The sequence below is a fragment of the Oryzias melastigma genome, linkage group LG24 (assembly GCF_002922805.2).
Source record: "Oryzias melastigma strain HK-1 linkage group LG24, ASM292280v2, whole genome shotgun sequence".
NCBI classification, from domain to species: Eukaryota; Metazoa; Chordata; class Actinopteri; order Beloniformes; family Adrianichthyidae; genus Oryzias; species Oryzias melastigma.
The window spans coordinates 6,060,468-6,075,096 of record NC_050535.1 but is presented as its reverse complement, the minus strand read 5'-3'; the positions used below and the strand labels follow the sequence as shown (position 1 = coordinate 6,075,096).

At 37.8% G+C, this 14,629-nt stretch overlaps 3 protein-coding genes and 1 long non-coding RNA gene across 5 annotated transcripts in view; 2 read left to right on the top strand and 2 right to left on the bottom strand.

The window, feature by feature from the left end:
• lpgat1 (lysophosphatidylglycerol acyltransferase 1) overlaps positions 1-3,062 on the bottom strand; it is a 40,857-nt gene extending 37,795 nt beyond the window's left edge. Inside the window, exons 1-2 of one of the 2 annotated variants that reach the window (XM_024290845.2) lie at positions 2,481-3,062; positions 333-585 (exon numbers count right to left, since the gene is read on the bottom strand). In XM_024290845.2, coding sequence (XP_024146613.1) covers positions 333-570 — 238 coding nt within the window. In that variant the 5' untranslated portion in view covers positions 571-585; positions 2,481-3,062. The other variant, XM_024290844.2, reaches the window with a different exon arrangement.
• A 752-nt stretch (positions 3,063-3,814) lies between these two features.
• ints7 (integrator complex subunit 7) lies at positions 3,815-12,422 on the bottom strand. The gene is made up of 20 exons (XM_024290842.2): positions 12,280-12,422; positions 12,021-12,150; positions 11,411-11,557; positions 11,152-11,289; positions 11,021-11,067; positions 10,728-10,927; positions 10,499-10,621; positions 10,317-10,434; positions 10,103-10,237; positions 9,925-10,022; positions 8,738-8,977; positions 8,039-8,176; positions 7,758-7,964; positions 7,401-7,595; positions 6,177-6,280; positions 6,039-6,107; positions 5,662-5,794; positions 4,917-5,015; positions 4,290-4,475; positions 3,815-4,200 (listed from the first exon to the last, which is right to left on the bottom strand). The coding sequence occupies exons 1-20, from the start codon at positions 12,371-12,373 to the stop codon at positions 3,919-3,921; spliced, it is 2,883 nt and encodes a 960-aa protein (XP_024146610.1). The 5' UTR covers positions 12,374-12,422; the 3' UTR covers positions 3,815-3,918.
• LOC112157826 lies at positions 4,032-4,840 on the top strand. Its single transcript, XR_004947295.1, has 3 exons — positions 4,032-4,149; positions 4,301-4,550; positions 4,652-4,840. It is a non-coding gene; the product is annotated as an uncharacterized LOC112157826 (long non-coding RNA).
• A 386-nt stretch (positions 12,423-12,808) lies between the features above and the next one.
• dtl (denticleless E3 ubiquitin protein ligase homolog (Drosophila)) overlaps positions 12,809-14,629 on the top strand; it is a 6,509-nt gene continuing 4,688 nt past the window's right edge. Inside the window, exons 1-6 of the mRNA XM_024290843.2 lie at positions 12,809-12,944; positions 13,692-13,829; positions 13,906-13,998; positions 14,083-14,144; positions 14,217-14,337; positions 14,464-14,529. Coding sequence (XP_024146611.1) covers positions 12,893-12,944; positions 13,692-13,829; positions 13,906-13,998; positions 14,083-14,144; positions 14,217-14,337; positions 14,464-14,529 — 532 coding nt within the window. The 5' untranslated portion in view covers positions 12,809-12,892. The remainder of the gene's footprint in view (positions 12,945-13,691; positions 13,830-13,905; positions 13,999-14,082; positions 14,145-14,216; positions 14,338-14,463; positions 14,530-14,629) is intronic.

Genomic DNA, 14,629 nt, shown 5'->3' with positions numbered 1-14,629 from the left:
AAAACAAAAACTGAAAAGAAAATATTTTAAAATTGAGTTTAAGATACTAAGAATTGCTTAATTTCTAGAAAATGTCTCACTAATAGAACAAAAGGGAACATATGGTGCAAAACAACTGACATATTTACAGAACATAATTTGAATAAAATTATATTATTACGTACTTACACCTGAATAGGCAAACCATGTAGCTCATTTGTTCATAAAAGTGCTAAAAAGATACATATGTGGGATTTAAGGCCAAACATTTATCATTGTAGCTGTTTAACGACCAATGTTATGCTTAAACACAAAAGCAGTGAAGTAAATGACAAAAATATGAGGTATCTTACCAGTGTAACCAGCGACCCAACCCCACGAAGACACCATGCCCAGCAACCACTTGAACATGACTCCTTCTATGTGCCAGAAAGTATAGCTGTCCCATATTCTCAAAGGTTGCAGCAGCAGCAGGTATAAGCAGTAGGATGGGATGGCAACACAGTTGTTGAAGAACATGAAGACGAAGCGGACCACAGCCCTGAGGAGAACCCAGCCCAGTTTGCTGGCCCCGTCCAAGAGCTGTGCCATCCTGGTAGACAACGTCTGCAAAAAGGAAAAGAGTGGAAATTAACCACACTTGTGCAAATATAACATAAAATAACGAAAAAACAAGGGAAAAAATAAAAAATAACTTGTTGTTACATGGTTAGAAAAGTGAAACAGAAGATGCACCATCTTTACTTGTACTGGTGAGTGGGACGTCCAACCAAATTAAGTCATTTCAGTCGCCATTTTTTTGAAACTCGCCATGTTGGAGCCACACGTTAGCAAGTTTCTATGGCAACCACTCATGCCGATCAGGAGTGGAAGGACACACCCCTTCCTATGAAAATGGGGTCAAGAGAATCTGCTGCATATTTTTATTGAGGCATCTGATTGGCCAGTTTATAACTTGTACATGTTAAAAAGGTGTAGCAGAGCAAGAATGGTTATTCTGACAAATATAATGACTGAGCTGCTTATTTCTAAATAGAAGTCTATGGGATTTTGGCTTCTTGGAGCCACTTCCTGTTTGGGGTCACTCAGTCCAGTTTTCATACACAATCAATGGTACTACCTAATACTTTAAACAAATAATGAATATCCAATGCATATTTTAAAACACCTTTTTTTACGTTTATGGAAATAAAAGTTCTTTTTTTCTCAAAATGCTCCCCTTCTCTTAATGGAGAACTCCTATTTAGTCTCAACAGTGTACGTAAACAATGGAACATCCCTTCGCCCGCTGACTACAAAATGATGTGCAAGGGTTTAACCTCGGATCCTTTAGTGTAGAAAAAAAAGACCTTCAGCGCCAAAGGAGACAATAAAAGCAGCAGGAAGCTCTCTCATCCTTTGCATCCAGATAATTTCTCTAGATCTTATCCTGCATGCAGCTCACATACGTTCGGGTCATTTCATGCAGGAACCTTTCGAAGCGCGGGATACAATTAAAGAAACCCCCCCAAGCAGAGCTGACCTTGAGTAGCGGGCGATGCCTAGTCAAGAGGCTGACAAACGGGCATTTTTCACAAAAACTAAAAATGCTAAGCAAGTTAATGGTCTATTGACGCTTTAAAGCCTAAACCAGGTTTGGTTTCTGCAATCTTTCGAATTAAGGGATATTTTTTAAATAAAATACTAATTTTAAAATCTAAAATGTCCTAAATTGCTATAAAGTTCTCCATTTATAATGTAAGGATGTTTTATAAGACACATATATGACCTTTTTTGTCTCCTATTAATCACTTCCTGTCCCCATCACAGTCAAATCATTAATTATAAACTATTTCCAACTATTTTATTAACTATGCATCATTCCACACTAATATTTTTGAATTAATACCTTACCCTACAGATAATAAATTAGAAAACAAGTATTTATTTAGACTTTCATAACAACTGTAACGAAAAAATATATATATTTTAAAGCTAGAAATGTTAGTTGTAGTGGGAGTATTTCACTTGCTAACATTTGAGGATAAGGCTATTTCACGGCATTTATATGCAATACACGCGTAGAGGACACTATGAACTGATTATTATTATTATTTAATGACATTCATTTTGTAAACAAATATATATTATTCGAGGTTATTTGTGAAGCCGAACGAGCAACACAAGCTGAGAGTGGACCTTAAAAGGACAATTCGCCGGGGTCGTAGACGACTACTTCATAACATGCTAGTTAGCCGCGCGGTGAGTTAGCATAACGGGAACAGATGCTACGAAATGTCACAAATGACATTCCCTGGGTTGAAATTATTATTTTAAAAATGACGCCACATAAACAAGAAAAGGGGCGAAACGCTTAAGTTGATTAGTATGTTAAAATATATTACCAAACGGTTTCTTAGAAACAGGATGTATGGAGGTTGGTGCAAAGCGCAAGATCTCATCCAGAGTGTAGTCCCACCCTGTAGTTTGGAAGCAAAAGTATGGTACCTTAACTTACTCACCCACTTAATATCGCTGAAGCATCCAAGGACGGCCAGAGGACTTACTAACTTTGGAAGTTAGATAAATTCAGTCACGTGTAGCTTTCCAAAACGGCAAAGTTAGCAAATATTGCTGCGCGGCATGATCGGTTAAATCTGGAGACAGGGGTGTAACAACGTGGTGATGTTACAGAAAGCCCCTGGCGATGAAACTGCACCCATTTAGCTGTCCGGGACAGGTCTGTACGAGCACCGCACGGGCGAACAGGGTTAGCTCGCTAGCTGTCGAGCAGGCAGCTCCATTCGAACACCGTTAGCTCCATCTCAGTCATAGGCTCCGGGATAAATCCTCTGATGCAGCAGCAGCATCACCGTCAACTCCGCTAGCCACCGAGCTCACATCAAAGAGTGCGGCAGAGGCTGGTTCACGCGGGCCCGGGCTCAACGCTGCTCGCTAGACGGCCGCACCGCAACGCCTTCATGTGCGCATCAGATACGAGGGACGACGAGATTTATTCTCTGGGCTGCCAGGACCCGTTATCTCTTCCCAGATCTCCGATTCATACCGCGGCAATGTACACAAAGGATCAAAACGCCAAAAACGGAAATGAGTGCGACGCGCCTTCAAAATAAAAGCACATGCAGTTGCGCTGTACAGTGACTCGCCCCCTTTTCACAAAACACATTTATGGATATTACAAACTTTAAGTTCGGTCATATTTCTGAATAAAAGTTAAAAAATATACATATGCCTAATGACTTTAGTTTATTTATGTCTTCTGTTTTTTTTAAGTAATATTAACCCCCAAATTATGAACCAAATAGGCATTTCATTCTTGCTCTAGAATAATTAATTAAATATTAAAATATTTTGAACACTGTTAGATATAAAGGAAATGTATAACAAGACACAAACATAAATACTATATATTATTGTAAAATTATGTCAGTCACATCACTCATACTAAAATAATAAATAAAAAATATGTAAACTTAGGAATTTAGTATTATAATTTGGTCAATCTAAAATATGAAAAAAGCAAGACAAAATGTAATAAAATACACTGAAAATTTCAAATTAACGGAATTAGTTTACATAATGCTGCCACCTGGTGGTCAACTATACCATTGCAATTATACCTATGAAACCAAATGTCTTAAAAAAGTTGTTTTTATAATATTGCTGTGCATTATATGCCGCTAATATGTAATATGATCACGTGTCTTAAAATATTTTTCAATGCATTTAAAAAAAAGTAGAATTAGGTTATTACAAGAACTAGAAATTTAAATTAAATTAAAAAGTGTGCATATTTTAAGTCCAAACATCTCAAACAACACAAAACACCAAAAATAATTTATGATATTTTATTAGAAGAAATATGTACATGCTTAAAATCGGTGATGCAGAAAACTATACAAGATCACGGTACGAAGTACAAAAAAAAAAAAGAAATCACTAGAAGCGAATGTATGAACTCCTTTGTGCTGCCGGTTGCGCTCCGCCCTGCTGCAGCTGGTGGCGAAGCTGCTGGGAATAAGGATCCTCCAGAGACTTGACAGATACCGTCGTCTTGGGCCCAGTCTTCCACTGAATGCCACTCTCATCCACCACAGATGCCTCCACGGTGACTGAGTGGGTGCCGAGGATGGAGAAGTTCAGCAGGAACTGGGTGCTGAAGTAGTCATTGTGAGGTTCCACACGCTGTTCGATCTCATTTGTTTTGGCATCCAGCGGGATCTGAAAAAATAAAAAAAAGGGGGGATTTGCAACTATTTTAGGAGACAGATGATGGATTTGCTTTTATGATTTTTGCTTAAAGAACATACTTTGTATTCAGGTCCTGTCTTGCTCTGGAGAACTGATGTGACGTTGAGACAGACGGACTGGATTTTCCTGAAGAGACCCGGAGTCGAGCCGTGTTGTACCACTCCTTCCACCTTGAGCGTGAGTTGCTGATTGCTCTGCACGGGGATGGGTTCGCTCGGCGTGCGCGGTGATGGAGAGAGCGCCAGCTGGAAAAACACAAAAACCTCTCAAGTGACTCAAAGATTCATTTAAGTCTTTAGGAAACCATTAAATGCATTTCTGTACGAAGATTTTACCATCTCAGAAGATTATTTTTCCTGCCTTTTTTGTCTGTGACTCATAATAACCAATTTGTAATCTATTTCGGCCAGTCTTCTTTCAGATCGCTTCTGCATGGAGTGGTTTGGCACAAGTGGTTTCTTGAAAGCCTGACCAGGAAGTACTCCAGCGAACCACAAACAGCTGGTCAATACAGCTGATGGACTTCTTTTTTCCCTCCACTTACAATCACTGAGCTAAAAGCTCTAATGATCTCTCAGCGATAACGACAAATAAAGTGCTCAGATATGAACGCTGTTTCTTTGTACCGAGAAAAGTTGTTTTTTCTTGGTATAAATCAGCAGAAAATTCGAATCAAAGATAATTACCTTAATGCTGGTTGACTGGAGCTTTTGAAAGAAATATCTCTGGAAAGAGAGCGGCACTTTGAGCAAAGCTATGACGGTGTCACAGAGGCAGCTGGTGTGCTGGAAAACAAAATATGTGCAAGTTAGCCACTCCAAACCGAATTATGGCATAAAACATGACATTTATTTGACTGTCCAACTCTTGCTTTAAATAAAGTTTTAGTAAAAAAAAAACAAAAAAGTCAGAGATTTGATGTTAAAGATAAAAACATCTAATACTTTTAAACTGAAAAAAAGTTATTCAATTAACAAAAGTTCTCTAATTTGTTACATTTAAAAAATACTAGTTTTAACAAAATTAAATTTTGATGGTTCATTAAACACAAAATATTAATTTGATAAAAACTAATATGTTTAAATATGACAAATTACAGAATTTTTGTTAATTAATTAAATGTTTCACTTTTTACAGTGTATGTTTACATCTGGAAAAACAGCACGGCTGTTAAAAAAAAAAAAAAATCCAAAATCACAAATTTGTAGTCTAAAAAATATATTTGTCAAATTTAATTTCAAATATTAACCAAATTAAAACAATTTCAAAGCAAATAAAAATAAAAGGAAAATTTAGTCCAAATTTATCACAAAAATGTATTAAATTATGATAAATAATGCACATGTGACTGAGCCTTTCAGAAGTTTGAAAAACTGAAATAAAAAATTAAAAAATAAATGAATTTACATGAACACAAACTTTAAATCCTACCAGGTGTGAAACAGGAGGGTGCTTCTTGGTGAGGCCTTCCACTTCTTCCAGGACGTGATTAAACACCGCGATCATTCTGCGCTCGTACTCACTCTCCGTCTGAACGGAGCCCGGGGTGCCGTACTCCTGGAAACTGCAGGTTGCAGAAAGAGGCGTTATGATTTTGCACAAGTCTGAACTGAACTGTATCCTTTAAGTTCAGATTTGTCGTGTCCTTATTTCATATATTTACATTTTTATGATGGTTCTCACATAAATAATGATATTTTTTAAATATTTATAATAAAGTCTTCCAGCAGGATGACAGTGGGATGTATGGGCGAGACTAAAGGTGTATTATTTTAAAGGCCAAATCATAGGATAACTGTGGTTCTCACCTGGCGACCTGTGGGTCGATGATCAAAGCTTCAATCACATGTGAGACGAGCAGACAGCTCTGCTGTTGTCTGCACAAACCGTTAAGGTGAAGTCAATTAAAAGAGGAAATAGTTTTATTCTGACAAATGTTAGGATACAACTCCACGTTGCGAAGGGTGGCGTAATCGGCGTCAAAAGATGACTGGTGTAAATCAGAGTAGCGAGCAGCGAGACTTCTGAACTCTTCCATACATACTTTCATCTGGAAAAAAAGAGATTTAGGTTTTTAATCGATGTAGTCCATAAAGAGACATTGAAGTGAATGTAAAAAACTGAAGTAAAACAATGTTTTTACTAAGAATTGCTGCTACAAAAACAAAAGTGGTTACTATCTGGTCCTCACCAGGTAGGGTTAGGTGGTGCGCACCAGTAAGTAAAGTAAAAAAAAAAAAGTTAAAAAATAAAAATATTTTACTTCAGTCAATAAATTTATTTCAATCTTTATAAAAAAAAAAATAATAATGTTTCTCAACATTTTTGGAAATACACATATATATATATATATATATATATATATATATATATTCATTCTTATTTTTTACATACTGGTCTGCACCAGTTAATATCTGGTAAACAATTAGTAACCAGATTTTTTTAACTTCAAATTTTAGAAAAAAAAAATCACTTCAATTTTTAGAGAAAAAATATTTTTTTTGTTACCTTCTGGTGCACAGATACCAATATGTGCACACCAAATAGTAACCAGGATTACTTGTACATCAAGTTTTAGAAAAAAAAAAAACAATTTTTACAAACTTTTTTCCTACAATTTTCATAAAACAAACAGTTTTAGTTACTATTTGGTGGACACCAAAGAGTAACCAGGAAAAAATGTGATTACTTCCATTTTTAGAAGTTTTTTTACTTCAAAAATACAAAAAGAACATTTTAGATACAAGCTGCTGCGCACCAGTTACTAAGTGGTACGCACCAGATAGTAACTAGGAAAAAAAAATTGATTTACTTCAATTTTTGGAAATAAGAAATGTTGTTAATGCTGCACAACAAAATATTTTTTACTTTAATTTTTAGAAAAAAAATATTTTTAGTTACTCTCTGGTACACAGCAGTTAGAAACCATTTTTTTTTTTTACTTCAATTTCATTTTTTTTTTTTACTTTGATGTCCCTTCAGGGCCTCCGTACTAATCCAACAAATCCTGCTTTACTAATTTGCCTTTTAACAGGAAACTCCTTTATAGTGCCGTTTTGCAGAAGGCAAAAACACACGTCAAAGCAGACGACAGGAAAGTTAGTCAAAAGGCAACATTTTGACACCATCTGTTTCCCCCCAAACCTCCTAAATGGATGTCTTTCTCTCACCTGCAGAGAGATGCGTCCACACCGCTGCAGCTCGTTGCCAGAGGTGAGCGCGATGGTGGTGGCGATGGCGGGAGGGGGGCTGGTTTTTAGGCTGTTGCATGTACAAATGAGCTGCGACAGGGCTTGCAGAGTGTCGATGCGCAGCTTAATGAACTCACACTGGAACGTCAGGGGGCTCAGAGGGGTACTGGCAGCCTAAAGGGACACATGCATGAGATAAACGCTCACAAATGCTGCTCGTTTATTAGTTAAGTAGAGTCAGCAACATCAAATGACTTTCAAAACTTAAAGCACTTGTGTCCCTTAGGAGGCTACGTTAATGCTTTTTGACAAGCAGATGCCTGGGAGTTAACTGACTGTGAGGGAGGCAATGCCCTTTTGGTAGGAGCGGAGCGCTTCAGCGATGGCGCTCATGGCTCCGCTGTAGTCTCCGTCCTCCACGTGACTGAGGCACTGCTCCGCCTGGGAAAACTCCTTCAGGCTGTTCAGCCAGAAGTAGAAGTGTTCCGACGCCACACGTGTCCGCAGACACTGGTACAACTCGCTGGAAAACTCGTGGCACCCCTGCAGGTCAAAAACAAGGAGCTTTGTTTTCTGAATTCGTGGCTCCGGACCGCTCGGCGTCAATAAAAGCTCACCATCCGTGAAGCCTGGCGTGCGATGCGATACACCGTCCACCCGTTAGCAACGCTCTCCAGCTGCTGTTTGATGACGGTTTTCACCTCAGCTGACAGAGATGACTGGCTTGCAACAAAAATCACCGTTGCCAAGGAAACCTGTAGCAACCACATTGTAGGAAATAGTGGCAGATTCAAAACTGCACACTAAAAATTCATGAAAAAAAAACACTATTTTCAAAATGTTAGTTTTATCTCCATAGCAACCATTTTATTTTTTGGTCTCCTAGAGGCGATAAACAGATTTATGTAATTTTTAGATGTATCGGCAAAAGTAGATTTTTGGATTTCCATGGCAACAAAGGTTTATTTGCAAACCATGCCCACAATCCTAATATGGTCATGCCGTATGGTCCAGTTTGAGCCAAGGATTCAAGTATCCCATTTTCAAAATATTCTGGTAAAAAAAAAGCATCTTACAAGCTTGCCATGCTAACAAAAGATACAAACTTAACATTTTTTTTTCCAGAGTAGCTTCCCAATGATGCTCAAGGAGTTAGGAGGTGATGGAATAAACTCCTAGAAGGTATAGAAGGTACTAAAGGTCTTTTGTTATTCAAGTTGGTGGCTTTGGTTGCAGGTTTATCATGTCAAGTAATCAGAAAAATCCTCAAAAAAATTAACATTTTAGAAAATCTTCATCTAAATGACGTGATTCACCAGAAGCTCTTGCTGTTCTCCAGTGGAGGAGTGACTGGCAACCCTGTAGAGATCCACCAGATCCCCCAGCATGCCATCCCCCAGCACGGGCAGGTGAGTGGCGATGGCCGCCAGAGCGTGGCAAATGAGAATGCGGGACGAGTCGCAGGATAAGTGGAGCTGGCCCAGCAGGAAGTCCACAGCTGCCTGGCTGAGATGAGGACGACTTTTGAGCAACTTGACAAGTGAAGTGAGGCCAGTCTGTGGTTGATCAGAAAGAAGAACACAGTAAAATACAGATTTACTTAATACATTTAAAATGAATACAAATTTCTTTTTACATTTTGCTAAGTTTCCCAACAAACTCCAGGTTCAAAATTGTGGAGTTTATCATTTTATTTTTATTTTTTTACACATGAAACATTCAAATGTTCCATTTCTGATATTTTGGCCTCAGCTGACACTATTAGAATAATTATTTATTAGATATTTAATTCCTAGCTGATTTTTAATTTCAGAATTTCTTTCTGTATTCCTTTAGAAAATGATAAAAGTTCCTGTATTTAAAAATAAAACTTCCTCAATTCAGCCATTTTTAAAAAGTCTTCAGCTTTATGCAAGAGCTTCCTGTCGATTCATAAACTTAGTATGTTTTAAAAATTATTTAGAGGGATTTTTACATGCTACATAAATATCTTAACACCTAAGAAAATGTATTAAATTGGAATAAAATCAGATAACATTTTATTTTTTAGCTGCAAGAGTCGAGATTTAACCAAACAATAAAACAACAGGCTCATTTTAAAAGCAGATGGTTAACATATTTTACAATCAACTTTAATTATATACTGCGATAAAAATGTATTGAAAAAGAAAGCTTTTCTTTTCTGGTAGTGAGAACCAGAACTTGATTAGAACGAGAGGTTCAGGTAACGTGGGACATTTCTAGACTTGACTGAGCAGCAGATTTCAAGCTTTAACTTCCTTTCAACACTTTTTACAGCATCAGGACTCCTTCAGTATAAGAATTAAACCCCCCAAATTTAAATTGTGGAAGAAATGACCAATGAACAAATACTGCTCTGGATAAATGCTGTAGTCAAAGCAGCAAAAATTGCTTGAATTTTGTTCCAATTTTGTGTCGACAAAAAAATGTGGGTCACATTTGCATACAATACCTAAGCCTTTGGGAAACAGTTGTGTCTTACTTTGAGTGTGGTTTGTGCACCGGCGCTGCCATCCTGACTGCACAGCATCAGAAGGGACTCAACTCCCAAAACTGTATCCTGCTCCAACTGAATTATATCTGAGGGGGAAGGAAACGAACAATAAAAGGAAAGCTCAAGCAAACACCAGACTGGAATATAGGCCACCACAGAAGCTCACCTTTTTCTGGACAGGAAATGACAATGTTGGAAAGCACGATGACCCCTTGAGCCGCCACTGCCAGGTTGCTATGGTAACAGCATTCTTGAGCAAGTTTAACCAGGTCAGTAAGCCGGGGGGAGACCGTGGAGCTGCCTGAAAGTTGGACAGGTTGAGTTTTTAGATTGATGCTCTTCTGTTCACAAAGCAAAGGCTTTTTGGAGTAAAACTGTACCTGCTGGATAACTAAAATACTGCTTGATTGCTATTGTTCCAGATAAGGTAGAGAGGACCGCCAACATGCCCAACTTCAAACTATTGTAGGGACTCGCCAAAGCACACTCACACAGTGTCTGCAAAAAAAAAAAAAAAGTTAAAATAATGAACATTTTAACTAACCTGAAAGTCACTCTTTACCTGTGTGTTTTCTCTGATCCACAGGTGAGGGGCCTTTTTAGCCAGAAGCTTTAAATCATTTATTGTAAGCCTCTTCACAGCTTTCCTTGGATCATCTTTGAGGTACTGAAGCAGAAGCTGCAACTGCAGGAAATAATATGTCCAAAATATTATCTCTTTAGCATACTAGCATGTTATAAATCTTGCTAGAAATCAAATACAAGTCACTAAGATTGTGATACAAGATTACCTGCTTAGGAATATCAATGAGGGAGGAAGCAGCCAGCTGGGTGAAGGTGTGCAATGAGACGATGACCATAGGGGTGGAAGGGTAGGAGCTGACCAAGTGCTGCAGGAGTTCCCTGCTGCTGGAGGCCAGATTAGCATCGTGATGCATGTGTTGCAGCATGGGGATCAACTTGAGCTTCAGGTCCACGGGAGTGTCTAGACCTGAGATAGAAGTGAAGATAAAAGGTGATAAAAGCCATTTGGAAAAATGAATTTCTTCACAAATGCTTTATTTTCAATATATAAATAATTTACCTTGAATCATTTCACTGACTTTGTTGCAAATTCCAGCTGCAAAGTCTCTAAAAAATTATAAAAGCCATACGTTATTTAAAAAAAAAAAAAAAAAAAATTACAATTACCTACAATTAATTAATTGTCCTTACTTTGACTGTGCAGAAAAGCTTGCAGCAGCAAAGATGGCAGCTTCCACTTCCACATTGTCATGGGAATCCAGACTTTGCCGAATACTGTGGTGGGCATTTTTCCTCTCTGGGATGATTGAGGCCAAACTACCGAGCATCCTGAACAAAGCAGAAACAGGGGAGACTATTACATTTTGACCAACCCATATTTATTTCCTCTTTTATTACTGAGTGCATTCTGTAACACATTTCCCCCTCGTTGTACGGAGTAAAACTTTACCTTAAAGTAATGGCTCTGGCCACTGGGTCGTTGCTGTGGATGACTGAAAACACCCTTTTCACAAACTCGTCCACATTGAGAATTTTCTCCAAATGCTTCTCACTCTGTTGTGTGACTTTCAGCACACACAGACGCAGGAAGTTGTTACTAAAAAAAAAAAGAAAAGAAATATTTCTTTAAACAAACACTTGCAGCAAAGTAAAGTTCAACAAATAATTCCATTTAGTCTTTAAGGCTCATTCAGGTATAAAAAGGGTAACAAATATCATAAAACTCTTTTGAGATCAGGTAAAAGAAACTTGTTTATGAATAATTCCAAAACATTTAAATGCATGAAATAAAGCTAAACCATAGTGTAATAAATGCATTTTAAATAGGATTAGTCGTTATTTTCAGGCTCATAAATGTGTGCATATTTCTTCTTAAGATTAAATAAATTCAGAATATTTTTTAACATTTTTCATTTTCTTTGCTCTTTACTTCAGAATTTCAATATAACTTTATTTAAAAAAACAACACAAACAATGAAATCCTTAGGTGGCCTTAAAATGCTATAAAGAATCTATTTGAAATATGGGGTGTTTAAAATGAACAAATAAAGCTCCCTTACCCAAGTCTGAAGATGTCTGCTAGTTTTAGAAAAGCAGAATTGATGAGGATGGGGAAAGGATACTTTTGGAAGAGTTTTGGGAACAACACCACAGCCTCGCACTGCTCTCCGAGTTTCCCCGACCGCAGTCCTGAAAGCGTATATAACATAAAATAAATGAGTATTTAAAAATATAAAATTCTAGTCAAATTAATTGTACAAAACTTCACGGTACGAGCATACAATGTATGCTAACGCGTTAGCAAAGTAGCTAGCACACCTTTGTCCAGCTCCATGAGAGCAGAATTCGCGTCCAGTTCTTGCTCTCCATAGCAAGCCTCTGATAAGAAAGAACGCGCTGACGACAGCGTCATTATTTCAGTTTATGTTCAGTACAAAAATGCTTAATATAACCAGCTAAACATGAGAATTTCAGGGTTCCGTTTGTTACGGACTGTGTGTCACAGCAAAACCCATCCGGTCAAAACATTTACTTCCTTGACTTTAGGGCCGGGTTGATGAATCATATTCTTAATATAAGTATATGGTGTTTAAAAATGAAAATAAAAAAATCTGCATAAATTTAGAAGCAAATTTTGATATAAAATACAAAAAATAGATGGTTACTTAATCGTATCTTTGATTTAAAAAGAATAAAGCGAAGATGTAGCACGAAGTCAACAGAACCGGAAATGATCTGACCTAGCCCCGGATTGAACCAATGGTTGCTTGCGACGCAAAACTCGCGCGGAATTCGGTTTGTCTCGGAAGGCGATCACTTCGCGGGAAACAGTCTGCAGCAATACGGACAAGAAGTTATCCTCATATCGTTCCAACAAACCTCACCGCCGCTTTAACAGTCATCTGGGATTGTCCTCTGCTGGTGTATTAAGATGCTTTTCCGATCCGTAGTCGACAGAGGAGTGGGCAGACGGAGGCAGAATGGTGAGATCATGTGTTATATTTTGCCGGGGATTTAGTTTTTCTAACGATGTGTACAAAAGTTAGCAGTTTTTTGCTAGGCTTTTCTAGAGATGGTTGCTTGTAAATGTATTTTTGTCGCGCCAGTTAGCACAAAATAGCAGCAAAAGTTGATGATTTGCAGGTTTTCGTGCATTTTCTTGCACTTTGAACTTTCTCCAATTATTTCATCCTTGTTTTGACCCCAAATAATGTCTGATTTAAAAGTAAGATCCAGTTTATTTTATATAAAAGCACTCTGATGGGATTTTTGTTATCTTTTTTACAGAAATGGGCACTATGAAGTTACATTTATTCAGTTACTTTCACATTTTGGGGATGTAATGTACGCCAGAATGTAGTTTTTCCTGCTCTTTACTTTTTATTTTCTACGTAAAATAAAAACGTGCATCAATATTCTGTTTACTTTTGTTTTTGCCTATGCATCATTTATTCTTCAGGCCTCTTAAAACCTTATTTCTATAGAAAAACAGCACATTTTATATGCCTTTATTCAAGAAAATGTTTCAATACCAGAATTTATACCTTTAATCTTTACGGAAATTAGTATAATAAATTCATTTGAGTTATTTGGAACGATTCAACGTAAAAAAAATCTTTCACTTTCTTTAGTAAATGAAGTAATCAATGCCAGAAAATGCTGAAAAACAAAGTATTTATTAAAAAAAAAAAGTTTTTTGCTGTTGAACTGACTTGTGCTTGTCCTCTTAGCCCTCTCTGCAGATCCTTTCCCCCGAATTCCTCTGATCTCACTGCTCGGCGGTTACCGGTGCATCCGACATGATGAACACATCTCCTATGGAAATACGGGGAACACAGTGCCACCGTTTGGATTGGCCTTCTCCTCGGGTAATCCACTTGCATTCTTCAGTGGCGATGCAGTCATTCGACTGAGTAACTGCATTGTTTTCTTTATTTATTTTAGCTGGAGATTTACAGAACATTTTGGCAGCAGCTAATGAAGAAGGCATCGTACGGATCTACAACACAGAGAGCCGTGAAAATCCTCTTCTCAAAGGTATTTGAAGAGGCGTTTATTTTTTTAGAATCATCCTTTATGGGATTTTTGAAGCATCTGAGCCTAACTGGTTGTGTTTTACAGAGTGGCTGGCTCATGAAAATGCAGTCTTTGACATTGCATGGGTACCAGGAGAACCTCAATTGGTAACTACACATTTCATACCGCCAAAATAAAGCTTTTAGGACCTGTATTAATTCAAGTGTCTCCTTTGTTAGGTCACTGCTTCAGGTGACCAGACAGCCCGGCTTTGGGATGTGAAGTCTGGGGAGTTGTTGGGAAGCTTTAAGGGCCACCTTTGCAGCCTGAAGTCTGTGGCATTCACGTCTGAAGAAAAAGGTTAATTTTTCACACACTGTCTGCTCAAAGAGGGGAATTTATGTTTTCCCCAGCCTCAATCTGCTTAATGTGTTTTAAATTTTAAAATATGAGTTGATGTCTTCATTTATGTCTACTCCCGAACAGCTGTGTTCTGCACTGGAGGTAGAGATGGAAATATCATGGTTTGGGACACCAGGTGCAGCAAAAAAGGTCTGTGTAGAAAGGGTTAGCCCCATCTGTAAATGATAAAGTGATGTATCATCTATATGAGTATTGTGCTTCTGTCGTTTTCCTCTCAGATGGGTTTTAT

Bases quoted from the DNA above. Each gene is read 5' to 3' on its own strand.
- ints7 (XM_024290842.2), bottom strand. From the start codon at position 12,373: ATGACGCTGTCGTCAGCGCGTTCTTTCTTATCAGAGGCTTGCTATGGA. The intron at 7,965-8,038 runs GTGAGCTTTTAT...TTTGACCTGCAG, and splicing joins CACGCCAGGCTTCACGGATG to GGGTGCCACGAGTTTTCCAG. The intron at 5,795-6,038 runs GTGAGAACCACA...TGCAACCTGCAG, and splicing joins ATCGACCCACAGGTCGCCAG to TTTCCAGGAGTACGGCACCC.